This window comes from Bipolaris sorokiniana (genome assembly GCF_000338995.1).
Source record: "Bipolaris sorokiniana ND90Pr unplaced genomic scaffold COCSAscaffold_2, whole genome shotgun sequence".
Classification (NCBI taxonomy): domain Eukaryota; kingdom Fungi; phylum Ascomycota; class Dothideomycetes; order Pleosporales; family Pleosporaceae; genus Bipolaris; species Bipolaris sorokiniana.
The window spans coordinates 719,243-745,857 of record NW_006911896.1 but is presented as its reverse complement, the minus strand read 5'-3'; the positions used below and the strand labels follow the sequence as shown (position 1 = coordinate 745,857).

General features: G+C 51.8%; 8 protein-coding genes across 8 annotated transcripts; 4 read left to right on the top strand and 4 right to left on the bottom strand.

The window, feature by feature from the left end:
• Positions 1-5: 5 nt before the first annotated feature.
• On the bottom strand, positions 6-2,087 carry COCSADRAFT_78883 (uncharacterized protein; the record flags this gene model as incomplete). The annotated part of the gene is made up of 1 exon (XM_007697624.1): positions 6-2,087. The coding sequence occupies one exon, from the start codon at positions 2,085-2,087 to the stop codon at positions 6-8; it is 2,082 nt and encodes a 693-aa protein (XP_007695814.1).
• A 2,824-nt stretch (positions 2,088-4,911) lies between these two features.
• COCSADRAFT_196123 (uncharacterized protein) lies at positions 4,912-7,189 on the top strand. The gene is made up of 3 exons (XM_007697623.1): positions 4,912-5,029; positions 5,080-5,820; positions 5,868-7,189. The coding sequence occupies exons 1-3, from the start codon at positions 4,978-4,980 to the stop codon at positions 7,061-7,063; spliced, it is 1,989 nt and encodes a 662-aa protein (XP_007695813.1). The 5' UTR covers positions 4,912-4,977; the 3' UTR covers positions 7,064-7,189.
• A 189-nt stretch (positions 7,190-7,378) lies between these two features.
• COCSADRAFT_33090 (uncharacterized protein) lies at positions 7,379-9,341 on the top strand. Its single transcript, XM_007697260.1, has one exon. The coding sequence runs from the start codon at positions 7,425-7,427 to the stop codon at positions 9,165-9,167; it is 1,743 nt and encodes a 580-aa protein (XP_007695450.1). The 5' UTR covers positions 7,379-7,424; the 3' UTR covers positions 9,168-9,341.
• COCSADRAFT_108247 (uncharacterized protein) lies at positions 9,341-11,146 on the bottom strand (the record flags this gene model as incomplete). The annotated part of the gene is made up of 4 exons (XM_007697622.1): positions 9,341-9,556; positions 9,599-10,688; positions 10,737-10,892; positions 10,979-11,146. The coding sequence occupies 4 exons, from the start codon at positions 11,144-11,146 to the stop codon at positions 9,393-9,395; spliced, it is 1,578 nt and encodes a 525-aa protein (XP_007695812.1). The 3' UTR covers positions 9,341-9,392.
• Positions 11,147-11,505: 359 nt separating this feature from the next.
• Positions 11,506-14,722, top strand: COCSADRAFT_80011 (uncharacterized protein; the record flags this gene model as incomplete). The annotated part of the gene is made up of 3 exons (XM_007697621.1): positions 11,506-11,600; positions 11,659-11,874; positions 11,932-14,722. 3 exons carry the CDS (start codon positions 11,506-11,508, stop codon positions 14,720-14,722), a joined length of 3,102 nt encoding a protein of 1,033 aa, XP_007695811.1.
• A 351-nt stretch (positions 14,723-15,073) lies between these two features.
• On the bottom strand, positions 15,074-16,915 carry COCSADRAFT_33087 (uncharacterized protein). Its single transcript, XM_007697259.1, has 2 exons — positions 16,244-16,915; positions 15,074-16,161 (listed from the first exon to the last, which is right to left on the bottom strand). The coding sequence occupies exons 1-2, from the start codon at positions 16,699-16,701 to the stop codon at positions 15,174-15,176; spliced, it is 1,446 nt and encodes a 481-aa protein (XP_007695449.1). The 5' UTR covers positions 16,702-16,915; the 3' UTR covers positions 15,074-15,173.
• Positions 16,916-16,925: 10 nt separating this feature from the next.
• Positions 16,926-18,035, bottom strand: COCSADRAFT_33085 (uncharacterized protein). Its single transcript, XM_007697258.1, has one exon. It carries the CDS (start codon positions 17,652-17,654, stop codon positions 17,106-17,108), a length of 549 nt encoding a protein of 182 aa, XP_007695448.1. The 5' UTR covers positions 17,655-18,035; the 3' UTR covers positions 16,926-17,105.
• A 2,694-nt stretch (positions 18,036-20,729) lies between these two features.
• Positions 20,730-23,275, top strand: COCSADRAFT_167385 (uncharacterized protein; the record flags this gene model as incomplete). Its single annotated transcript, XM_007697620.1, has 2 exons — positions 20,730-23,121; positions 23,175-23,275. 2 exons carry the CDS (start codon positions 20,730-20,732, stop codon positions 23,273-23,275), a joined length of 2,493 nt encoding a protein of 830 aa, XP_007695810.1.
• Positions 23,276-26,615: the final 3,340 nt, after the last annotated feature.

Sequence of the window (26,615 nt, the reverse complement as noted above, 5' to 3'; positions counted from 1 at the left end):
GAGATTTAGATACCACCCTTGAGGTAGTAATCTAGAGGATATCCTAACCAAGCACACTGCTCTACATCCTGGTATCCAGTGCTCTTACTCGGCCAGTCCAGGAAGCGTATTTCATCACCATCCTTGCCGGTTGCATCAACAGCTTTCCACGCGCCGAACTTCTTCGCACCCTCAACCTCCTTCTCGTATCCACGCACGTCCAAGTAGCTCAAGCTGGGATTCGGGTCGCCGCTCCGGATGAACGAGGCAAAATATCCGGTGGTAAGCTGCTCGCTCCACAAATCCTTGGAGTCGCGGATCGTCGTCAGTGTGCCGAATACCCAGTCAGTTTCTGAGCCATGGATACGAAAGTAAGGGTTCTCTGGGTTGTTGTTGGCGGGCCCGCCGAGACCGTCGGGATCGTAACCGCCAATCGTGCGCTCGAATTGGTAGAAGTATGCTTTTTCGAAGGCGTGGGAGCGGGAGCCAGAATACACGGTGGATTGGTCAATGCAGCGGAACATCTTGTCTGTTGTGATGCGCTGGGAGACGTTGAATGAGTCGAGTGTCAGGTTGCCTGTGTTGATCAGGGGGAAAAGACCAGAATCGATGACGCGCTGGGCCCATGTACTGTTGATACTGAGGGCTTCTTGGAGACCCTGGGTGTGGTTTGAGATGGGAGTTCTGGGGTAATTAGTGAATGAGGCGCCGTCGTCGCGGGTGACGCCAAACATGACGGGAATATGCGCGGTACTGGCGTTGCGAGTTGTGAGGATGAGGTTGGATGTATCGACATAGGTTCCATCCTGAACAACGTAGCGTGCGACCGTATTGAATCCAACTATCTTTGCTGCGTCGGCTGTTTTAAGACACGCAATCTGAGCAGACAAGTCGGTGCTGTTGCAGCCCGCTGCCGCAAAGATCTGCTGGCCTGCTTTCTCATAACTTTCCTCGATAGTGAGGTAGGTTGAGTATGTTGTCCCGTAGTCACCATCGAGGCCCAGTGTCTTGCCTCCTCCGAGGTTGGACATGGCAATGGCACCTTGGAACTTGCCAATAGCTTTTGGTGAACCGAGATGCACACGCACTGAGCCGGCGCCCGCAGAGCCACCAGCGATGGTGATTTTCTTGGGATCACCTCCAAAAGAGGCAATGTTGGCAATGACCCAGTCTAGTGCCACCTGTTGGTCCTGGATACCAAAGTTTCCTTTGATGTCCGTTCCTGGAATGGCAAGGAAACCGAGCGTGGAAAGACGGTAGTTGATACTGACAACAACCAGGTCTTCTTTACTCGCCAAGTTTCCACCGTCGGTAAGCGGGTCTGAACCGACTCCACCTGTGAATCCTCCGCCGTGAATCCATAAAAGAACCGGTCGAAGGTTTTTCTTGGATCCGGATTTCGGAATGTATGGCGTCTGGATACCCAAAAACAGACAATCCTCGCTTCCACCGCCGCCCTGAATACACTGTGACCCGTGCTGGGTAGCTTGGATAGTCTGGCCCTTCTTAGAATAGATAGAAGAGTACTGGAAACGTTTTGGTGTATCGGCATATGGGATGCCCAGGAATCGGAACGACTTTTGGTTGCGGTAACCAACGAATGTGTTGCCTCCTGAAGCTACCGAGACACTGCTGCCCTCGACAAAGCCAGCGTTTCGCGAGCCATTGTTGAAGGACTGAGTGCACAAAACTGGCAGTTGTTTGCGAGGCGCCGGAGAGGACAAATAGCTCACCCGATCGCCCACTGAAACGACACCGTTGTCGATGTGGTAGCCCTGCTCGGCGTCGCTGTATTTGGCATAGTCTTGGTATGAGAGGGCATCATTAAAATCGTTCTGATGCTGTTCAAGAGCAGCTCGAGTGATGAGCTTCTCGTTCAAGGAAGCGCAAGCTGCCGCTGCACTGGCTTGGGGAACCGGGTCGAGGACAATGGCGCCGATGTGGTTCTTGTCGTCTGATCCATTGAGGTTGTTCTGATAGACGAGTGTCAAAGAAGATTTCGCATTTGACACACCAGCGGTAGCATCTGACTGAGCTACTGGAGAAGCCTGAGAGACAGCTGCCAAACCAGCCGCAGCAGCAGCAACAAAGGTGGCTAGTACAGTCATCTTGAATGTCAACGAGGAGACTTGATCGACAGCTGGAGTATTGTTCTCGTGCATCTTGGCCCTCTTATACAGCCCCGGCAACCCGGATGTCGTTAGGGTCGTAATTTATCAACCGTAGCGCCCGTGCTAGACAGTGGCACTGTGCAAGAGGCTATTCAAATCAAGCCTTTGAACGCCGGTTTACCCCAGGAACCGATAGGTAGATCGATGCCTAGGCAGGGGCACTGGCAAAATACTAGTTAGTACAGGTGGACACCATTATGGGCATGGCCGATTCCAGCGCTATGCCCGTCTCGACACGTGTGACAAGGCCATGATGGATTTCTGTATGCAACGTGTGGTTTGAAGGACATCCCGGCAGATTCCCATGCAATGGACAAACATTTGCTATGCTTTTGAGGTCGAAGGTGCCATTGTCGCTGCCAACCGAATTCCAACAGTGATGTGTAGACCGCGATCTAGGTCAAAGCGGCAGTATTTAGCCGTTTAGCCAGCAGATACGGTGGTTCAAGGAGTGTTCCGTAGACTAAGAGGCGTTACAGGGGTCGGAGTGGAGGTAGTCGCGATCTATTCGCGGGGTTTAGGTTTTCGGGGTGGGAAAAAAGCAGAGATGGATATGTCATGGGGTAATGGCCGGGTACAATGCGGGAAGTCGACCAGAACAGAGATTTGCCGAGCATGATGTTAGCGTTAGCACAACTCGCGGTTTGGATCCAACGCCTTCCACTTTCTCGCCACAAGCTTGTCTTCATTGGAGGTGCAGCGTGGACACTTACGCTTCTTTTTCAGTCCGTGTCGATGAAGCAGAGTCCAGACCGCGCTTTGTATGAAAAATCACCATACTGTCTATGATAAACGAACTCTTTTGGAAAACTTGACCTAAACCCGAGTTGTTTTCGCATCTCTCGTCAAAGACCAGGTCGCGTGGTATTCGTTGCAATTTCCACTTGGAGTTGCAGGTGCGCGCAAACTGCAAACATGGAAGTTGACACGCAACTCGAGTCTTGTACGTTGCCCATGGTGTTGAAACTGAGATGGCAGCATGACGTTTGGGCTATGGCCGTGATATGATGTCGTAGGGCATCGTCTTGTAGGATTCGCACATGGGTCTTGTCTATCGCAGTGGGTCAAGCTAGGCAGATCGGCAGCTGCAACACTGTGGCACAGCAAATGCTTGTCTGGAACATGAGAACTCGAATTCGAGCTTCACATCCTGCTCTGTTTCAGCGCGAGTCAAGAAAACACAAACCTCATAACCTTTTTTGACCCCTCAAAGAGCAGCAAGCGTTTTTTTACCCAACGCACCTCAGCGTTGACGCGTTAGATACGATCATTGTATTATTTAGTAGCTAAGATTGAACCGGGCCATAGCCGGCATCATGTTTCTTGTTTGTTGAACAAGTATATAGCTACTCCGCAGCCTTAAAGATTGGGGGCGCAATACGCGTTCGCATGAAGACAGCGGGTGTCTACATACAGAGGTTGTCCAAGTCTAGAGAAGCTAAGGTAAGTTTGATAGAATGCTGTAGCAAAATAGACATGACGTCAAGTCATCGTTCAAACACCAGCATGTTAACATTTTACATGTGAACATGTTGGTATCCCATATGCAAATTGCCCTAGCTTGTGTATCTCAGAGTTGTCAAAATCGTAGAGTACACATGTTGTATCATGGGATTGCAAGCGTCCTTTCAGACCGATGCAAGGCACTTAAGGCCCAGCCATGGTTTATTCAATGAAAAAAAGACGGAGACTAGTGGCTAGTAGTACATACATATGTGTGTGTTGTCTGAGGATTGATCGCCATAGTAACATGTCATAGTAGTCGTTGAGGGAAAATGCAGTTGCGAAGTCACATGTCAGCACGGCCCGAATCATAAGCGTATACACACTACAAATGCATGCTTTTGCGTCTTCGCACCTTATACCTTATGCGCATGATTACTCTATGCATGTCTGCGCAATTTTTCGTTATTCCCACAAACCTACTGTGCAAGAGTAGCACAACACACTGAATATCCTTGTCCAAGCGCCACACACTGACTGTAACATCGCCACACCGCCGCACCACTATTCGTCCCCGTTTAGTCGTCACGGTGGAGCCCCGGAAGGCCGGAGCAAAGACTTCCAATACCGGGGGGGGAGGGGTTACGTTTCGGACGTCTTGACGTTGGCGCTGCAGAGGATCGCTATACGCTCCAATGGCAGCCGTTACCATCCAAAAGGGAGATTGGCTGCAAATTAGCAGGGTGCCTAACTGCGGAGACATGAGGCTGAGCGCCCGCAGACCCGTAGAGGGATAACAGTAGATGGTGGCCTGAAGGCAACACAGCATGATTGCTGACCTACCAAGGCTGGCGATGGCGTCTCAAATATGGACAAAGGAGACGTTTAATGTCGATGATGGTGTGGCGGTTGCTAGGTAGGCTCGTGTCCCTGACAGCGCTCCACAAGAAATTACACGCTACGAATGTGCCTGACGCACGCACATGCTCGATGGCCATGAAGGGTATCCGACATAGCCGGTACTGCGGTCAAAAAACAATGCAGGAAAGACAATAATGGTGCTGACGACTAGAAAAACGAGCACGCGACTGTCAGCATGTAACAGTTCATTAGTAGTTTGTCATAAATAGAGCATGCTAATAGGTGACCGCCAGGATTCCGCGACTCCAGCCACACCAAAGTGGCTCATCTATGCGGACCAACGTACGGGATGAGGTCAGACCAGTCTCCTAGCGCTTCAGCCGTTTGAAGCGAACCATGGTTGTCCGTGGTGTGATCGCAACATTTAACATGACCGTCTGCCACATGCCCAGGCGTGCACACTTCAATCATTCTGCTGACTCCCTTACCACCTTGACATCGAGTATCTTTTGATACTACTAGGATGCGGTGTTTTTCTCTGCTGTCTGCTTCGGCACTAGCTAGCCTAGCGACCTGTAAGCGACACACCCAAATCCCCCATGAATCGCTACTGACGCAGGTACAGCATCTGCCCTTGGCCCTCGCGATGCCAGAGTCGCGCCTCCTACCAGCGGTTTAGAATCATGGAAGCGCGCCGCCCCACAAGCCCCCGATGGCTATGCTCCCGCAGAAGTTACCTGTCCCTCGACACGCCCGAGTATTCGATCTGCCGATAGGCTCTCCAACGCCGAGACAGAATGGCTCAAGAAGAGAAGGCCAAACACGATAGAGCCTATGCGTGCGTTCTTGCAAAGGGCCAATATCCAAGGATTCGACGTGGGCAGATACCTTGATACCCATCGCGACAACACCACGGCCCTGCCAAACATTGCAATCTCCTTCTCCGGCGGCGGATACCGTGCCTTGCTCAATGGCGCAGGTGCTCTAGCAGCATTCGACAACCGAACCTCCGGCTCGACAAATGCCGGTCACCTGGGAGGCTTGTTGCAGGCGGCTACCTACGTCTCAGCCTTGTCTGGTGGTGGATGGCTAATTGGAAGCATTTATGCCAACAACTTCACTTCGGTAGAGGATATTACCAAAGAGGGCGACAACACTCCTATCTGGCAGTTCCAGAACTCACTTCTCTCGGGTCCCCCCTCAAGGGGCATCCAGCTGCTTTCCACTGCCCAATATTTTGAGAACCTAGTCAGCACAGTCGGGGAGAAGGCCGATTCGCCAGCCGGCAAATTCAATACCTCTATTACCGATCTTTACGGCCGAGGCCTCTCGTTTCAGCTCATCAACGCAACTGATGGAGGACCTGGTATGTCTGCAAGTATACCATCCGATGCTCTACGCTAACTCCTCTAGCCTATACCTTCTCTTCTATTCAAGATGACCCCAGGTTCTCATCTGGAGATGCTCCCATGCCTATCCTCATAGCTGACGAGCGCGCGCCTGGAGATTTGATCATTTCCCTCAACGCTACCGTCTTTGAGTTCAACCCTTTTGAGATGGGCTCTTTTGATCCTACAACATTCGGCTTCGCCCCGCTCAAGTACATTGGCTCGAATTTCAGCCAAGGACAGCTTCCCCAGAATCAAGGCTGTGTTGCTGGATTCGATAATCTCGGGTTTATCATGGGAACGAGCAGTTCATTGTTCAATCAGATTTTCCTCACATTGAACAGTGTCCAAAATATACCCGATATTCTCAGGAGCCTCGCAACTCGTATTCTAGAAAGGATTGGACGCAACTCAAACGATATCGCAGATTACACGCCTAATCCTTTTTACCAATATCACAACGACACAAACCCTAGCGCCTCCAACCAGCGCCTTACGCTTGTAGATGGTGGCGAAGATCTTCAGAACATTCCTCTTAACCCAGTCATTCAGCCCGTGCGCCAGGTTGATGTCATTTTCGCTGTCGACTCGTCTGCCGACACTGTTGTAGAGAGCAACCCTTCCAAAAATTGGCCCAATGGCACTGCTCTTATTGCCACCTACCAGCGTGCGGGATCGCCAATCATGAACAAGACGTCTTTCCCTTATATCCCAGGCCACGATACATTCGTGGCCCTTGGCCTGAACAACCGGCCTACCTTCTTTGGCTGTAACAGCAAGAATGTCACGCAGGGTAACAACATTCCTCCTCTCATTGTGTACCTTCCCAACGCTCCTTATTCCTTCTGGTCCAATACGTCAACATTTGAGAAGCTCTCGTATACCCTTGAAGAGCGCGCTAGTATGATCAAAAATGGCTACGAGGTTGTGACCCAGGCAAACGCGACACGTGAGAGTGCCAACAACTGGCCTACTTGCGTTGGATGCGCTATTCTTTCTAGGAGTTTGGAGCGCAACGGCCAAGCTATTCCAGATGTGTGCAATCAGTGCTTCCAACGATACTGCTGGAATGGCACCACGGTTGCCAGCGCGGCGCCATACAATCCGAAGATGATCATTTCAGGAGCCAATGCCACACAAAACAGCGGTGTGAGCACGTTTGTGCCCAACCTCTTTAGTCTTGCTCTAGTAGCTGCTGGGTCTGCCTACATAATGATGTAGGCTTTTGTTTTTTGTCTTTGCACTCGTTGGATGATGACATATTCGCGGTGGTTTCGACCTTGTATGTTCCTTAGCGTTGGAGGCAATCATGATACCTTTTTCCCATTATATAGCAATCTAGCCTTTGATTTACATTTTGAAATGCGCTTGCTGCCGGTCGCCCCATTGTAATTGAACGCATCGACACTGGAGCTTTTATTGCAGTTCGTCGGCAGCCCTGTCCGTCCCTGCATTAGAGGCCCGCGACCTGCGTATGGATGCCCCGCCATCCCACCTAGCAAAGGGAAAAAAGTCATGACCCCGCCACACTTCTCTACACAAACCAACCACAATATACGTACTCAACCAACAAGAATACACCATGGCCGTCCCAGCGCTCGAGGGTGCGCCTGTACTCTCGACACCCGATACACACATCTTCGAAGACCCGACGCCGGCTGTGGATCCTTCGAATCTGCCTCGATTATCAGACGAGCAGGTTGCGCTCACGTACGAGATTGAACGCACAGTGCGGGAAATACGAGAGGGAAAATGGAAGAGGATTGCCCTGCAGTTTCCAGATCATATGCTCGGTGATGCACCGAGAGTGTATGACCATTTGACTCGAGGGCTGAAGAAGGAGCGGAAAGGGCAGAACAGTAGCGAACAAGAAAAGAGCGGGCAGTCGCTGAATGGCACGACGGCGCCGACTGTTGAAGAAGAATTGGCTACGGATATGAAAAAAGCCAGGTTACAGGACAGCGGGGGTGTCGTCGAGGAAAAACTGTTTATACTGGGAGATACCTCATATGGCGCGTGCTGTGTAGATGAAGTGGCTGCAGAGCATGTCGACGCGGATGTAGTCGTGCACTATGGCCGCTCATGTCTATCGCCGCCATCAAGACTACCAGTCATTTACGTTTTCACCGAGCGGGAGCTCGACATCGACGCCACTATCGCAACGTTCAAGGAGACCTACCAAGAAAAGGACAAGAAAATAGTTCTCATGGCGGACATACCGTACTCGCACCACATCCCACGTCTATATCAACGCCTCCACGAAGACGGGTACACGAATCTCCACGCCACAGAAATCGTACACAAGCCATCTTCACCCCTGCCCAACCGAACCGTCCCGCAAGAATTACAAGAAAAAGGCGACGACGCCCTCCGCGACTACGCCCTCTTCCACATTTCCGACCCACCTACATCTCTCCTCCTCGCCCTCTCCTCTCGTGTATCCTCAATCCACATCTACCCCACCACCGAACCAGCCAGCTCCGCCTCCCTAGCCAACACATCAAAAACACTAAACAGGCGCTACGCCCTCATAACCTCCCTCTCCACAACCCCCATCTTCGGCATTCTCATCAACACGCTCTCTGTGAAAAACTATATGCACATCCTCTCGCACGTCCAACAGCAAATCGCCGCCGCAGGCAAGAAATCCTACACTTTTGTCGTGGGCAAGGTCAACGCGGCGAAAGTAGCCAATTTCAGCGAGGTAGGCGGCTGGGTCGTAATCGGGTGCTGGGAGAGCAGTTTAATCGAGAGTCGAGATTTCTGGCGGCCCATGATTACGCCGTGGGAGCTTGGTGTTGCGCTAAAGGGGGATGCGGAGCGTGTGTGGACGGGGGCTTGGGAGCCGGATTTTCAGAAGGTGTTGGATGAGGATAGGGAGAAAGAAGAGAATCAAGAGACGACGGGCGATGTTGACGAGAAAGAGAAAGAGGGTCAAGAGGGTGTAGAGTACGATTCTGAAGAGGAGTCTCAGCCCCCAGAGTTTGATCTTAGGACTGGTCAGTATGTCTCGCATGCGAGGCCTATGCGGTCTGCTGCAGCGAAGAATACGCCGAAGGCTGTTGCGAATGGTGATGGTGCACCTTCAGCTAGTTCGGCTCTGGCGAAACGTGCGAATGGCGATATTGCGGCTGTGGGTGGTGTGGCGTCGCCCGGTGCTGAGTATCTGCGATCAAATCGCACATGGCAGGGCTTGGGTAGTGATTATCAGAATGGGGAGGATGGAGAAGAAGGTACGGGGAATGCGAGGGCAGCAAAGATGGAAGAGGGGAGGAGCGGGATTGCGAGAGGGTATGTTGTTGGGGATGAGGGGAGGACACATTGAGGAAAAGAAGGAGACTGAAAATGTTTTCTGATGTAAAAGTGGTATTTCTTGTATATGTATATTTTTCCTTGCCGTGGGCCCATGGGCAGAAAGAATAAAACATGGTTTGACTCCTGCACGTCATTCACAACACATTATCATTGTACATCATTATCATCGTATATCATTATCATCATCGTTGTCGTCGTCGTTTCCAATGCCGCATACCTAGCAACCAATACTTCTTCACCGCATACCGAGGGCAACCCGAGCCCAAGCAGTTTCCATGTCCTCCAGTAACGTGAGAAACTCGTCACTCTCTAGATGGCGGAAGATGAACTCGTTGAGTGCCGCTCTACGGGCTTCGTCAGATTGCATCGTATATGCCGCTAGGCGTTCGACATCATTAGCTCCGGCTGTAGTACCACTGGCAACGGCCGCGTTCGAGATACGGTCGCTAGCTTCTGATACTGCAGATGTAGTGGGTGGATAATGAGAAGGTCCCGACACTGGTCCTTGTGTGTTCCTCACCTCAGCACCTGACGTACTGTGGTTCTGTAGCAAAATCGAATCAGGAGAACTCGAATTTATGAATGATAGCGGAGAAGACAACGGAGACGAGAACGCTGTGAGTGACGGTACATCACCAAAACGGTTATTTGGGGATGTCTTTGCACGTTGAAACGAGTTCTGGTCCTGGTTCGGTGTACGGGGAGATTGCTGCATTGGCTGCTTCCCACGGCCAGCCTTGTCAATTACAGTAGGCTGTGGCAGAGGGGGAAGCTCGATATCCTTACTGCTTGCGCTGCCAGTGGATCCGGGTCGTTGGACAGCTGAGCGTGGCAGAGCAGGAGGGCCCATCAACCTTATGGATGGCCTACTATCAGGAGCTCGCCCACTGTCACTTCCCGATGATCTTGGCTCTGATAGGCGTTGGAAAGGGAGTTCTCGTCGCGGCGGTAGCATTTCAGTGGTGCCTGGGCGGTTGAAAAGCATTGCAGTCTCTGGGCGCTCAGTAGATGCTTGTGGAGGCTCTTGTACAATGGAGCGAGAGTTATCTGAGAAGGAGGAGACATCGTTCCAACTACGACTCAGAATATCAGCGGTGGCCGACTGAGGCCGAGGGAAAAGTACTGGTGGATTCAGAGGACTGGAGAAAGAAGTTGTAGTAAGAGTGTCTCCTCGGTCAGGGCTTGGAGCAGCAGGCGACAGACGAGCGTTAGCAACTGCGTGTACGTGAGGCTTGAAATCTGTAGATGCATTCGCGGCAGTTTGAGGTCGGTTGGAGATTTCTGCTAAGCGCGATGGGGGGCAGGTCAGTCCGCTTCCTAGGCTGATACTGCTCATAAATTGTTCAGAAAACGCGGCAGATTTCAGACCTGGTCCGGAGGATATTGAAGATACTTGTACTAGTCTAGGAGATGGAGCTGTTATGGATGACGCAGTGTTGTGCCCATTCATGTGGAGGCCGATCTGACGAAGGCGATTGAATGCCGTGTTGAAGTCTCTTTCGGACTTGAACCTGATTTGAATACGACGAACCTGTACTCCGTGTCAGAGCTGCAGGAACTGAAGTAGCCCTTTGCGTACCTTTTGGTTGGGCAATCGCCATCGAATAGCAAGCAATGGGTTGCGAACGATAGCGGAGGTTGGCAGCTGTTCCGCCTGCATTTGCACTCCTTGATCTTGCATTTGACGAACCAATTGCTCTCCTTCCTTCACAAGTCGCTCTATCTCTATCAGATGCTATTTTTAAGAAATTAGTAAATGTGTTGAACACATGTAATCAGTAGGTCCGTGATGAAGAGGCATCAGGCATGCTTGTCTCGTACCCGAGCCTGCGTTCCCTGAACCACTTTTATGAGCTGAGCGTTATCACGTCCACCATAGCTGTCGATCACGAAAGTGAGGTCGTGTGTTTCCTTTTGCCAGTTGAACTTCTGCTGCTTGGCATCCGCGTCTTGAGCCGTGGACAAGCTCGTAAGCGGAAGGGAGAGCATGTCGGTTAGTGGTACGTAGCTATTTGTTAGTTGGAGACGAATTAGTCCTTCAAGAGATGAAAGACTCGATGATCAAAGCTTGGTTCCAGCAACATGCTATCTCAAGTCATGGACATGTGGTGGTTGTGAGAAGGCGTGCGATGCATCGAGGAAGTCGCGACAGTGCATGGTCACATGACCTCGGCGCTAGATGAACGCGGTGCATTCTGGAGTTCTGGTGTTCGCTCATCCATCATCGCGACCGAACGCGCGCCGCGCATTCACCAGCAGATCCACCATTGCGCATGTCGCACCGCTCAAGCCACGCATGTATCCCGATCCGTGCGTCCGTAGTCTCCAGTGAATGCGACAGCCGCAACATGGCCCCAAACAAAACAGAGGAAACCTCCGTCGAGCCCACCCAAGAACGGGAAGACTTTCTGGATACCTTGGCCGAATACCACGAAAAGCGCGGGTGCGTCATCTTGCCTATTGTCTTGCACCTAGCGCACATATATTGACTAGACGTGTAGTACTGTGCTGGATCGCGAGCCGAAGATCGGTAATCGACACATTGACCTTTTGCGGCTCTACAAACGCGTGAATGAGGAGGGAGGATACGACAAGGTTTCTGATACCAAGAACAACAAGCTTGCGTGGCGAAGAATCGCCTCGGAATTTCTCCCCAAGAGCCCCAGCATAACAACTCAGGCCTTTCTGGTCAAGACTGTTTACTACAAGAACCTTGCGTATGTCCAGGCCTCGCACCTCACCTTGCGGTTCATTCCGGCTAACACATGAAATAGTGCATACGAAATATCCACAGTCCACAAGCGCGAACCCCCGCCGCCTGAAATCCTCGAGAACGTATCGGCTAAGGGTGGGGACCTGCTGAACCGTACCGTAGAGAACTTCCACCCGCCTAGTAGTCGAGAAGCCGAACGGCTAAGGGGAGAGGAGGAATCAGACGAAGAAGACGACATGGAGAAAACACCCAAAGAAGACAAGATGGAGGTCGACGATTCCGCCAACCTTGGGCGGTCGACGCGCTCCCTCCGTCATGCGCCGCCCCAGCGAGTGCTGTTCCAGCCTGAAGCCTCGACTCGCCAGACTCGCCAATCCACGGGCCACCTGAACTCGTCGCAAGCCAACGGATATGGAACAAGCGGGGCCGCCATGACAATTGCGAACTATGAGCCACGAACAGCTGTGCCAGCCACCATGAAACCCGTCGTAACTCCCTCAAACTCCCTCGATACATACGTACAATCGCGCAAGAAGTACATCCTCAACAAGAAAAACAGGCCAGTTCCACTCAAAGGCATGATGCTGCCCGGTACCGGCTTTCCTGGGCCCAGCATTTACATTCGCGCTCTCAATGCGCTACGGTCAAAGGAGCCCGAGGAGGAGGCATATGCTCTTCACCATCTGGTCAAGATCTCCCATGAGCGAGGCGACAAGTACCGCTTCGATCAATTCCCGGGACTTGCAGAAGCACTAATAGCCAAAGTCATCGATGTTGGCGCGCTCTTCTACGATGTGAGCTGGGACATTTCTTACCTTGAAGAGGAATTCAGCAACCCGCAGACCTTGAATGGATTGTCTGGCACCCCCGACCTGCTTGAGCGCATTTCTTCTCTCCGCACGCTCGACATCCATGACAGTCTCCTACCTGAACAGACGGCAAAGTCGCTCAACATGATCAATGAGGCAGCACTGATTATCCGGAACATGGTTATGCTGAAAGAAAATGCATTGTTTGCCGCCCTCGTACCGTCCATTCAAGATATGATCGTCATTGCCCTCAATCTACCCACCCATCCATCTGTAGTAGAGCTGCAGCATTACGCCCTTGAAATTACCGAGCAGTTGACGAAGTACTGGATGCTGGACTCTCAGAGCCCGCTCTACCGTTCTCTGCTAGCGCAAATCGACACGGATGACCGTGGTCGGATCATTACCTCTTTGAGAGCGCTTGCACGAATATCTATGAACCTTGATGTTACAAACAAGCTCTCGAAAGTACCGACAAAGACTTTAAAGTCAATATGCGACTGGCTGTTAGTAGAAGACGAAGATCTCCGCATAGCTTGCCTAGACTTCCTCTACCTGTTCACTGGTTTCCCAGATAATGTTGAGACACTTGTACACGAAGTCGATATTGAAGGTGTTATCAAGCAATTGGTGCGACTACTGCAGTATGGTGCGATTGCTTATGAGGAACGTAGGAGCACCCCAAAGACTACGAAATCATCTGCGCCACCAGAAAGTGCGCCAAAGCTATCGTCCGCTATTATCGATCATCTAGTCACTCTTGATGAACCAGAGAGAAGCTCACAATGGCTCAAGACGTGTTTTGAAGAAGATCCCACAGGCGAAATCACACAGATTCAACTTTGGTCAGCATACAACGCAGCCTTCTCAGAGCACATGACACATAACCCGGCTTCTTTTAAGGCTCTCATGCCTGCAAAGGATTTCATCACAAACGTGTCAACTACGTTTGGTGGTGCATCTGCTCAAGTTTTGACTGTAGGTGGGCAACCAAAGTATACCATAAGAGGCATACGACCGCGTTCTGTACCAGTCGATCCGAGCACCAAGCGGCCATATATGCGCTGCTGCTGGCATCCACCGAGCTTGTTGAACGGCCATACGGATGGCAAACACTCCACGGCTAATGTCGAATGTGGTGAGTTTGCATCCGGCGCGAGATCTATGTGGGAACACGTCGTTAGTTTGCATCTCCAAGTGCCTCGTGATCAGGAGACAGGTCAGTGGCTGCTTGAGCCCAAGCCGGACATTGACATGAAAAACGGAGACGCGGTTTCGGCAAGTCCACCTTCCAAATACTTTTGTCACTGGGGTGGCTGTACGCGCTTCTCTCCTAGTGGCACAGAATCTGCGTTTGAAGCTGGGCAGCATCTGAAGACGCATCTGCCAGACACAAGCATCAAGCATGCTATTCATGCAAAGCACAATCGGACACCATCAGAATCTCGGCCCATGACTTCTTCCTCACAGATGCGACACGAAAGCCTCCAGCCGCAATTCGGACAGCCCGTGGGATTGGGCGGTTTAGGCATGAGCGGTCGACCCCAGACTTCAACCAGCTCCGTCAGCAGAAACGGCATGGGCAGGGAGGATTCGTCAGGCCCACACTCAGCTCCAAACTTCCGGTATTACAACACTGCCACCGACGAAACCAACGATGCCGCTGGCCTTCCTCTATCCTCTGTGCTCGTCCTCCGCAATCTCGCTCGTCAGCTCAACAAGATCCCGCCGCCAACCTCCGTCACCGAAATCACATTACCCTCATCTCCAAGCCACAAGCGCGCATTCAGTGCTAGTGAAGGCAGTCCTGAAGCTGCGAGACGAGCTACGACGAGCGGTAAGAAGCCGCGTCTCAACGATGCAGCGTCCGAGCAAAGACGCGAGAACGAAGAGAGGGAAGAGCAAGAAGCGAAGAGTGCAGGATGGGTCCCGCGCATGTTTACCCCGTTGAGAGACCAGATTGCTTTCACGGCTAGTCATAATCTTACGTTGAGGAATTACATTGGTGGACTGCTGAAGGCTATTGCTGAGGGTGGAGGTTGATCTTGTTTATCTTATCCCTTACTAAAAAGAAAGCAGCTATCTTTTGGCGTTCTGATGGGAAAGGGGGCGATGTATTACTGTGCTGAGCAAAGCGTTTAAATGGGTGTGTTTGGAGTTTCTACTTCTGTGTAGAGCAGGACTTGTATGCCATGTGGGAGGCTTTTTTTTCTCTAAGTATTTTCTATGCAAGTGACTTGGGCAATGGAAAGAGTGCTAGTCGGATGTTTTATTTGTCGTCCGAGTGTCATGCTTCATTACGTACGGCCCTCGTATCATATGGTGATATGAGCTGCCTTTTCGAAAACTTTGCATCACAATAGTCTTTAGAGTTGTTTGTCAAACAAAGAAAGGTAGACTCGATACCACGACTATGCTATGACTATGCAACCGAACAAGCAGGTACAAAAACCAAGCTCTCATTTCAGAACATGAGAGCTCATCCCCATATCTATCAAAAGCCCTCCTTCTCTTCGAAATGCCTCCTCATCTCATACACCGACATGAAAGGAATAACAAAGATAGGATGAACAGGCTTCACCACATCGCTCTCATCCCATACAACCTTTTGATCCCCAGCATATCGTCCCTGCGACTTCCAATGATACGGGGCCCCGTAATTCCCCGTACCTAAATTCTTATTCACGTTCTCATCGTAGACGTACTGATACTGTGCAGCGCTGAGCCCAGCAAGGTTGTAACACGTGTGATACGCATCCGAGTGCTTCCCAGGCTTGTCTTTGAGGCCGCCTTTCTTCTCCTGGCACGCAGCGAGGATGTAGCGGCCCAGGGCAGCGCGGTTCCACAGACCGGTGGTGGTTGCAGCTTCGACGATGGACCAGCAGCCGCCGACCCAGTGGGAGTAGCAGCCATCCACAAGCTTGTTTGTGCGGCCATTGTACCCGCATTCAGGCGAGCACTGGCGCGACGAGAGCCAGCGGGTCAATAAATCGACGTCGAGATACTTGTGTAGAGTATCCTTTGGTGGGCCGAGGATGGCGAGACAGCCTAGGCCGCAGAAGGCGTAGGCGCCGTGGGCCTCGTTGCCAGGGGCGGCTGAGATGCCTCCGTCCCAGGATTGGCATTGGGAAACCCATTCGCCCAGGCTGTCGGTGAAATTGGTCAGGCCGTGTTGCCGTGCCGGGGCGTCAGGCGGGAGCTCGAGCGGGAGGTTGGTGAGGGATAGGATGACCATGGCGCAGAAGGCGCCCCGGATGTCTTCTTCGCCGCCTTGACACATGGTGAAGCCTCCGTCTGCTTGCTTCATGCGCCCGAGAAAGTGCCATAGTGATTTGCGGCTGATGGTGTCGTAGGCTTCTTCTCCTCCGACCATGGAGATGGAGAGAGTCGCCGCATATGTGCATGCAAGGTGTGCATATTGGCCATAGCCGCCTCCAAACCCACCATCGGGATGTTGGGCTAGTGAGAAGGTGTGCGCTACCCTGTATGTAGTCAGAGGCCAGGATTCAATATATCGGTTGTCACGTCCAGTGCATAGACATAGAATGAAGACGGCGAACCCACCTTTTCTGGTAATCGGAAATATCAACTCCTAATACAGTCATGCTCTGAGTGGCCCAGTACACAATCCATGGCCGGGCAGCATCCATGGCAGCCGCTTGTGCAGGGTAGTCACCAATAATCCTCTTCAACATGGCCTCGTGCCTGTCCCGTTGAAGTTTCGGTATACCAAAGGCATTAAGAGAAAAGTCATTGGGGTTGCCCTCGAGGTATGGTAGAATAACTGCTGACGTCTCATCCTCTACTTTGGTTGATTCGGTGACCAAAGAATCCTTGATCGGTATCCTGATACTTTCCAGGTATGCAATGTTTGCCTGCTCTTCTGCAGTGGCGGTACCCATGTCTTCGTACTCGCTGTCGAGCTCGTCGTCTGAGAGTTCTTCAATCCGCTTAGATTCGGGAACGATTTCCTCCAAGCGGGATGAGGGCTCCTGTGCAGAGAAACGCAAGGGAAGCGCCATCTTTTTTATATGCGCTTCTAGATCTATGGATCTGGTAGGTCTGTTGTTGGGTTTTCCGTGAGTGGCTGGCAGGAACAATAGCTTTGCTAGCCAGGAACGCTTAGTATTGTTCGAGTGCGGATGTAACCACCCCACCAGTTGGACGGAAGACTTCACGATCTGTGTTGGTGTGCAAACCCCATGGTTCGACTGTGGTCAAGGATTGCCCTTCTCGAATGCCGCATGTCGAGAAGAAAAGGTGGAGCACGTGGGGAGTAATCAGATTGGATAGTACTAGCTAGCTTGGCACTCCAGACTCGAAGCCCAGCCCATACTAATCGATATCGATAGCAATATATCCGCGATTCCTTATCCAAACCCCATATCCTAATTTCAACCTCACGCGTACAACAAAGCTGCTAATCTTAATCAGAAGGCCGCACGCCCGCCATACCAGCCAGCTCCTCTCCGACTGTCTCCCCCCCAAGCTTCAACGACTGACACTCCTGCAATACAAAAAGCATCCTACACCACTCAGTTGGGCTATGGTTGATCCATTGATGCATGGTCCCGCGCTGAATCGCGACATCTCCCCGCTTCATGAAGCGCTTCTCGCCACTATCAAGTAGACATTCGATCTCCCCCTCGAGTACGCAACCGTAGTCCAAGCTCACGGTCCGGTGCATTGTGCATTCTGTGGCGGGAGGAATATCGACGTGTCGTAAGACCGTCCCACCAGAGACTACAAGTCCTGGTGCGTCATTGAGGTAGTCGCCGTATACGCCAAGGTCTTTGTCCTTGTTCATGTCGACAGGGAAGCCTTTGGTTATGTAGCTGAGGGCAAATGCGATACCGTCGGAGTTGGGCTTCATCTTGCTCTCATCATCGAAGGCGCTGCTAAAGATGGCTTTGCCTTCATCATTGTGGCTGGTGATATAGCGATGGATCTTGGGCAGCGCGCCGACGTGTGCCATACTGTGCTCTTTCGTGGAACTTAAGGCGATGAAATGATTGTTGCTTCTGTGATAAAAGGCAATGAAAACTCAGGCTGGTTGTCTGAATTCGTGTCGTACGAGTGTCTCTTGATTACTCATTGCTACATTTCTGGTTCTTGTTTAAATGCTTCACACTTTGTCCGCATTACTCGGGACATGGGGGATGCGCGTGGAGCCGAAGGCCGACTGTGCTCTGTGTAACTTACCCCCCCGATACTCCGAAATCTACGGAAGATGGGTAACCTCTTGCATTTGCGATTGCTTGCAATCATTGTTCTTGCGTTCTGCCCTTCAGACTCTGCCTTTAAAAGGTCTTGTCTTTATCATCTTATCGAAACGTACGTATGCGACATCGACACCTGTTGCGTTCTCGGTAAAGCCAGCTACACGCAGTGCTTCCCGGACTCGGTACGGACTCAGCTTCTCCCCATTGGATGCACATAATATAGACTTTTCAGCGGCAGTCAGCCTTGCTTCGCTTTCATAACTGCTGGGAATATTGGTTCGCTACTACCCCACAACGACGAAGTGTGCGGGGCGCACTGCCTAAAGGTACGTAATGCCCAAAGCATGTTATGTGGCGCAACAGCACATTTGTACCGAGAAACTGGGGTTGGGGATTCCATGTAAGGTGCATAGCGAAACTGGTAGAGCAGATGGTACTCCTTTGGTCAACTTGGGAAGAATCACCACTCGCGCCTCTATCCGTTGCCGGGCTATCTTGCTGGCATCTGGTGGAAGTTATCGTAGCACAAATAAACTCAATATGATATACAATCCGGTCAGGGTCGGCACTTTGCTGGACTGCAATAATGAAGATGGCTTCGTATGTTGATTGACTGCTTACAGTCTGTGATTATGGAGTGAACAAGGCAGGTCTCGTATCGGCATGGTTGAGTGGAAAGGAAGGACCCTCCAGTTCACCATCACGACCTTCCAGTCACCAACGGGGCGAGTCAGATTTGTCATCCCTGATCACTACCGATTTGCTCTCCACACATCTCAATCACACCCCTTTCGTGCAACCCCTTACGTCTGAGCCTATCAACTACTGTCTTCTTTCTTCTTTCCCAACGCCACAAGGTCTCACAGCCGCCAACCATCGCAGCTTGTAATCTTACAACCGTGACAAGTCATGCAAGAAGCAATGAGATGCAGCACTTACTTGTTTAGATTTACCGAAGCTGAATGTGCCCAGGACCGTTGGCAGGATCTATCTTACATGCAGTGCAGCGCAGCGCAGCGCAGTGCAACGCCATCTCCACCAAGTCGCCATAGTCGGTCCTCCGAACCGAGCCAAACAAGGGCCAACCCACCCAATTTCAACGCAGCTAGCCTGCGTTATACAAATCTGGACTGGGAATTATTCTCGTCTGTTCTAAAGTACCTAGATATGTATGTACACACATACTACTCTATATTCACTGCTACGTGGGATAACGAGGAACGTCAGCAAGCCCCACACGACGCCACCAACTATCCTGGATTAGCGCTGCAAGATGTGTTATCCAGCTATGACCCGGACACAAAACCCGATCTTGAGTTCTGTTCTAAAGGCCTAGAAACGATTGCGACACAATAGCGAAGTGTCGACAATAAGCCCTACAGTCAGACGGTCGCGAAACTAAGTGTATGACAGATACAGTGAGGAGAGTTTGAACGGAGATTTGCCGGCATGGTACAGCAAGGGTGATACCAAGGTAGTACACGCACAAGTGCAGACGAGGGTCGCTATTTGTTCTGGCTGTCGCTGGATTAGCGGCGATATGCCGGCGGAGCATGACGGGTGATACAATTACTGAAACGGCGGTAATAATCGATAGGTTGGCTGCAAGACATTAGGGCCAAAACAACAGGCCTGGAAGCGATGTTACGCAGAAGAGACTTGACAGCATGCAGAAGATACTAGAGCAGTAACGAGCGGCTGCAAGCACGAGGGCCGCCGGCCGGGAAGTGGGCTCAGCGCGCGGAGGTTAGCATGGCATGGCGGCCATACATAGCTCGCCTCGCAGCAGAGCAATTCAGGCGATGACGATGACATGCCCTGTGAGGCGTTCAACAAGTGGTGTCGGTGAGTGTCTACATCGAGAACAGTATGCCGTTGTATCTTTTGGGGCCAGGTTGAGGCCGGGAGGCAAATGGTGAACCTGGTCGAGTGTAGTGTCGAGTGGCTCCACAGCCCTTCGTGTCGGTCGAGATACTTAGATGCGCCCATGACCGAGCGTAGTGCAGGCCGAGTCGCTTGGCTGCATGCCGGACTGGTCGTGCAGAGAGCAGTCGGATGAGGGGCGCACGGGCAGCCGGCGATGGAGAGACAGCAGGTCGAGTATGTTCAATACAGGCAGAGGGAGGGCCTCTATGTTGCTTTTTGCGGCATCCCCAACGCTCTCGGCATGCTGATCCCATGCTACAGGACCCCGAGTGTCTAACGCTTATCGGGGCATTATCGCAGGCGGGGTCGTCTCTTGACAGGCGACGGCTTGAACGCAGGGAAGGGCAGTATTGCGACAGGCTGCGGCAGGGCGAGGCGTCAGCTTGCGTGGGTGGTGAAGCAGGCGGGGAGCAGCCAGCAGCCAGCGGCCGAGAGGCGGAGCTGGTGTAGTGCCTAGCATGTAACGACGAGGCGCGCAGGTGGAGCGTGTCGCTGGGCGAGCACACAGCACAGTCGTTCTCTCGCCGCTGGGCCATGTGCTCACCCAGTACCAGACGCCGCCCTCTCTCCACAGCTGGCGGCGGCTTTGGCTGGACAGGCGCTCGTCTCGCGGGTGTGCCAGTCTGGGAACCCTCGCCCACGCCGTCGCTCATCAGGGTTTTTCTTTGCCCTCGATTGCGAATCGAGCGGACCGCTGCAGCGCTTCTGGCGCTATCCCAGCCAGGTGCAGATCTAGTCGAGCCATTGGGGTGTGGGGCTGGGAGTGCATACAAAAAGCGGTGTGAGGCCTTGGCACCATCCGCCTACACTCTGGTCGGCCCATCGCCCGCCGTCCTTCACCGCTTACTACCAGCTCACGGAGGCTGAGAAGACTCGAACCCATTTCCTCTCTCCGTGCAAACATGGAGAACCAACACATCGACTTTGACGGGGCCATCTACGGCGTAGACGGCACCTTCGACCCATCTTTTGATCCCAACCGACAAACGTTCACTTTCCCACAAACCTGGCCGCTGCCCATCTCACCCGGCAGTATGCATCAACAACAGCACCACGATGCTAGCCAGCAGCAGCAACCCCAGCAGCACCAGTCGCAGCAACAACATCAGCACCATCAGCGACGTATCACCGATTCCAGCACCTCGAGCACACACAGCTCCCACGCGAGCTCGACGAGCATGACTCCCCCCCACCAGAACATGGGCCTTGGTTTCCCCGCCGCCATGCAACCCATGAACCCCATGCTAGCCACCTGGATGAACATCAACACCGACGGCGGCTTCACTCAGGACACCTATGCACAGGGCGCCATGACCATGAGTGCCGACTTCACTGCCTCGTACGGCGGGCCATTGCAGTCGCCTGTCGAGTTTGGCATCAACTCGCATGTTATGATGAACTCCATGTCCATGGCCCCCATGAACTTCATGACTACCACCAGCATGGAGCTTCCCACTCTGACCACTGCTCCCTTCCAGATGCCAGACTTCCAGAGCGAGTTCACAAACATCTCGAGTGCACCCGACTATGCCACAAACTCCAACGCCGCCACTGCAAACAGCGTCTCCACTGGCTCACCGGGCGAGAGCTGGATGGAGATCCGTTCACTCTCGAGCAGTGACAACGGCTGGGTCGACATCGGCTTCAACCACCGCAACTCGTACGACTACCCTGAAAACTCTGCCATCATCTTCAACCCAGCTCAGTCGCTCCACATTCGTGCTGGTTCCGACTCATCTACCTCAAATCACTCTGATGTGCCTCGCTCAGCTCACTCTACTAGCAGCTTCGAGGAGATTCAGTTCCCCATGCACTCGCCCCAGTCAGAGACCGACAACACCCTAGACCTCATCCACTCCCACTCCTACTCAGATCACTGCAGCCACGGTCACGGATACACGCTCAGTGATCACGACTTCCCCAGCTACATCTCCCCCACACAGTCTGTGAGCCCTCCCATGGCTCGCGTAGAGCCAATCGTCATCAAGCAATTGTCGTCAAGCACTGCCTCGCCAACCTCGTCGGCAGTCAGCTCCCCGCCAGCCCGCCGTAGGAAGTCTCCCACCACTGCGTCAGGATCAAAGCCTACCAAGACCATTGTCAAGAAGACGCCTGCAAACACCAACAAGAAGGACAACACTGGTGAGAAGCGTGTTGGCAGGAGACGTGGCCCTCTCAGGCCCGATCAGCGCCAGCAAGCTCATGAGATCCGTAAGCTCCGTGCGTGCCTACGATGCAAGTTCCTCAAGAAGACGTGTGACAAGGGTGATCCGTGCGCTGGTTGCCAGCCATCTCATGCGCGACTCTGGCAGGTCCCGTGCACACGCATTGACATTAAGGATATTGCCTACTTTATGAAAGACTGGAAGGCCGACTACGAGCGTCACGTCAGCCTTGGCTTTTCTATTGGCAACATCAAAGGTTTCTCGACTGCAGAGCGTTTGATCTACGTCACCCACGGCTATGGCCACTACCTCCCCATCATGGCTCGCGAGGTCTACGTCCGTGATGAGAAGTGCTTCGGTGTCGACTGGCACGAGACTCTTAACGGTCTCCACTTTGAGATCAACACTGCCAAGCTGTCCGCCGGTATGGAGGGCATCCCTCGTGCCATGCTCTCCGACTATCTTGATCGCCACATTGATGGTGGTTTCGAGCAGTTTGTTGATGAGTACTTTGAGGGTACCTACTTCGTCACTGAGCTCTTGAAGACTGCCTACCGCTTCTACTGCCGCGAGAAGCTTCCAGTCATTCGCAAGGCACTTAAGCTTGTCCTTGCCTACAACCTGACTCTCCATGTCACCATGGTTGAGGGTTTGGGTGAGGAGGAGAATGTCCCTGGCAAGGTCGAAGACCAGCAATCCAAGTTCTCTGGAAAGACCATTGCACCTGTCATGATCAACTTCCAAGTCAAGTGTGCTCTTGCCGACATGTGGCGCGAGCTGCAAAAGGACGTCCTTGAGGAGCTGTCTTCGCTCTACCAGTCCGTTTACAGCGGTGACAAGTTGAAGAACTGGCCTACCATCTTCATGCTCGCTGCCATCCTCCTGGCTGTGTGGGAGTTGATCCAGTTCGACTGCAACTACCGTGTCCCTGACATCAGCGCTGTTCACAAGTTTTGCGGTGAGATGGAGGGCACGCCCGTTGGTGTCATTGTTGGCCTCTTCTCGGCCATCTCCCAGAAGCTTCCCGCTTTCACCGAGTGGGACTCTAGGAAACACCACCACCTGCTCAACTCGAACCCTGCGGTTTGCGATGCCATGACCGAGGTCCGCGCGCACGTCACCAAATATGGTAAATACTATCAGCCTCCACTTGGCCTTTACGAATGCTAACATGTCCATTAGAACCATACCTTCGTTCACGAAGCGACTGCAAGTTCGACCGTACAGACTTCGACTCGCTGTCAAATAAGTTCCTCTCGAAGCTCGTCATCCGAGCCAACTAGATTTTAATCGACTTGCGTCTTCACGATATCGTTCTCGTCTAATCCGTAGGCTGCACATACCCTTCACCGCCTATCTTTTATGCGCGACCCATCCACCGGCAACACACTGCAGCCTGCTCTCACGGCACATCATACATATAAAGAACGACCCACGACTCACGTGCCTAATGATTGCAATCTAACGGCTGACGATCCCTTAACTTCAAACGATGAACGATTGTGTCTGCATTTTATTGCGATTCCCCGGTGTCCTCTGGATGCCATGTTTTCTCTGCGATCTCGGCTTGATCAACGATTTAAACAAGCTCCGGCTCCCACAACTTCCCAACTACATCACGCTCTTTACCGGGTGGCACCGGACTGATATTTTTTGTTTTTACTTTATCTTTCCAAATGATCCATACGACCTTTATTGACTTTCTGAGTGGAGACAGCTGACGTATGGTCCACGAACACCACGGCCATGACAACGATCACGACTATTTGATCTTTTCAAGCAAGCGAATAGGCAGAACTGGAATTGAAAGTCCTGCGTGTTTGAAGGTTTATTGTTCTTTTATCTTTGCGAGCAGTGGAGTTGGAGGCGGGGTTCCTTGGATAGGTATCGCATCTCCGACACTTGTGTGCTGTTGATTGCAACAGTCCACACCAATCCTCCAAGAGAAAAAATATCTTTTTTATTCTTGACGATTGTGTTATTGGCATAGCGAGCGAGCGGCTTGTTTTTTTCTCTCTTTTTGGTCATATATGGCTTTGACATACTCCTCCAGCAATGATAGTTCTATCTATGGTAGTCACATGTGCTGTGAGTAAGCCACCTCTTTCATCTGAAAATGAGTATGTATTTATCACCGGGATTATTGGCATGGGGTGGAATCTGGAAATCTATCATATTTTAAAATTATTATTGTAGACAAAACAAAGAGTTCTGTGAAGTACTTGCTGGCCCAATACAAATCGTGTGCATTGAAACTGACTAACCAGCCCATGGTAGTAGATGAACAACTCTAACAGCCAGAGTGTCGTCTTTTTTCCCCAGCCTCCTTGCTCTCTCTCTCTCTCCTCCTACGCCGATCTCCTGTCCCGCCTGTTTGGCAGGCTATCAAAATTGCTGCGTAAAGATGCCTTGTCCTTCCATCCCGCCTCGTCTCGAACCACCCTTGCTTTCTTCCTCCAATCAAACCCCCCAGTTCAAACACCCCTACTTAGTCCGACGAAATTCCCCACGTCAGCCCCAAAAGGAAAGAAGGCCATCATCATGCCCGCGATCGTAAGTTCAAAAAGGCGGTGTTTCAGCTTCCTTTCTTTGGGCCAGTCTTTTTTTTGTGGGGGAGGATGCGAAAACTAGCTAACCGTGCTAACTTGGCGAACCTTTTACACTAATGTATACTACTTGTGCCTTTGCATTTTGCCCTCGCCCATCGTTGTCTGGCTCGGTCGATCGGTCGGAGCGATTATTTTTTTTCTTTCTTCTTACTACTCTGCGTCCGCGGCGGTCGGTAGAATGTCGGGGGGACGGATTGAGCTAAGTATACGAGCTGCGAGGTTTTTTAGTTGAGGGTAAGTATGTGGCGAAATCGAATGATTTTACGAAATACGGAAATTCCGAGTTGTTTGGGTTGAAAGGCCAAAAACCCGATTTGCATGTATATGCGTAGTCCAAAAAAACAACACAGGTTGGTTCTGTTACCGGACCGGCATTAACAATTTTGTTGTTTTTTCTTTTGCTTTTTTCTTGGCCCCCATTTCCTAATTCCTCCCGCACCCCACACCCCCCTTTGTTCTTAGTTTTGGGGGTGAACAATGGGAGAGTTTACTTGATTCATTGAAATTTGTAAACTCTAAAAAAATAAAACGGTCGCCGTGCGAAAGAGAGAGAGAGTTTGTCGGCTGATCACATGATCATAACGTTATCTCATCTCCAATTACCATATTTTTGCGTGTTGCCCGAAGTACGGGGTTATGGGAAAAAAGGGGGAGGAGGAGGGTGAGTCATGTGGTATGTAAGGATATGACCTAAGGGGGTAAGTAGTATGAATGTACAGTAAGATCGGAAAGGCAGAATGAGGTAAAGGTCGAAAAGGTAGTAGTAAGTATGTAGAGGACGGAAGGGGGATCCCACGACGGCTGTTGGTGTCGATCATACATTTTGGCGGCCCCGGGGTAGCCCGCAACAGCGTGCGTATGCGTATGTTACTAGGTGTGTGTGGTATGCTCATGTGTGCCACGATGGCGGGCTTGTACAGGGAAGAACCCTTCTTCTCTAGTTCCCGAGCACATCCGCTCTCTGACGTGCGGTGGAAGGGGGGTTGGTAGGGAGGCGTGCGATGATTGCCCCTCGGGACCAAACACCCAGACGTGCATAAGAGATGTGTGTATGCGGGCCGGCAATGTGGGGTGGGTTTGGCGGTTTGGCGGTTGCGGCGGTGGAGGGGGAATAAACACCTACATACTTTGGTTGATAACGGTGGTGGTGGTGGTGGTGATGGTAAGGACAATGGCACTGGCTGGATGCGCTCCCAGCTAGCCCTAAGCACTTGCCGGGCCAGGGGGCTGCGTGTATGCGTTGTCGTTGTTCATGTGGTGGGTACTGGGCTGCATTCCTTAGTGCGGGGTCACTTTCCCATTCCCCCAGCCTTCACCGGAAAACGTCAAACTGTCAAGATGTCACGTTCAACTTGTGTGTGCGCAACCGTATGTGTGTTTGTGAGGGTGTGTAACTACCAAAGACCCTTATTTTGACAATCGATCGATTTGTTAGGTCTAGTCTGCTGCTCTGCGTTATTTTGTTTCTATTTCATGGTACAAGCTAGCGAACGATATTTGGAAAAAAGGGTAACGTGATGGATAAGCGAGTCGCGCAGGCAAGCGAGTCGCGCACCTCACCAACTTTCTTACTCTATTACACTTGCCTTTATCATGGCTCCACGCCACGTTATTCAATTACTCTCAAATGAATCAGATATTCAGCTTGCTATACAATCTCTTAATTCTAATCAAATTCAAACAGGCCGCCGCGCAGCTTCAATCTTTAACGTGCCTGAATCAACGTTACGCGATCGACGCGCTGGGAAGCGCGCGAGACGCGATTGCCAGCCCAACTCAAAAAAGCTTACTCAGATAGAAGAGGAGGTGATTATAAGCTATATACTTGATCTAGATCAGCGTGGATTTGCGCCTACCTACGCTGCCGTACGTGATATGGCTGATAAGCTACTAGCTGCACGTGGTGCTGGCCACGTTGGGCAGAAGTGGCCAGCTAACTTCATTAGGCGTACAGGCTCTCTTACAACGCGTTTTAATCGATCGTACGATAGGCAGAGAGCTCTATGTGAAGATC

What these genes read in the sequence shown, in the direction of transcription:
- COCSADRAFT_33087 (XM_007697259.1), bottom strand. Translation starts at nt 16,701, where the DNA reads ATGGCGCTTCCCTTGCGTTTCTCTGCACAGGAGCCCTCATCCCGCTTG. An exon ending in ATTTCCGATTACCAGAAAAG is followed by an intron (nt 16,162 to 16,243) that starts GTGGGTTCGCCG and finishes GACTACATACAG; the next exon opens with GGTAGCGCACACCTTCTCAC.
- COCSADRAFT_33090 (XM_007697260.1), top strand. Translation starts at nt 7,425, where the DNA reads ATGGCCGTCCCAGCGCTCGAGGGTGCGCCTGTACTCTCGACACCCGAT.
- COCSADRAFT_196123 (XM_007697623.1), top strand. Translation starts at nt 4,978, where the DNA reads ATGCGGTGTTTTTCTCTGCTGTCTGCTTCGGCACTAGCTAGCCTAGCG. An exon ending in ACTAGCTAGCCTAGCGACCT is followed by an intron (nt 5,030 to 5,079) that starts GTAAGCGACACA and finishes ACGCAGGTACAG; the next exon opens with CATCTGCCCTTGGCCCTCGC. An exon ending in CGCAACTGATGGAGGACCTG is followed by an intron (nt 5,821 to 5,867) that starts GTATGTCTGCAA and finishes TAACTCCTCTAG; the next exon opens with CCTATACCTTCTCTTCTATT.
- COCSADRAFT_33085 (XM_007697258.1), bottom strand. Translation starts at nt 17,654, where the DNA reads ATGGCACACGTCGGCGCGCTGCCCAAGATCCATCGCTATATCACCAGC.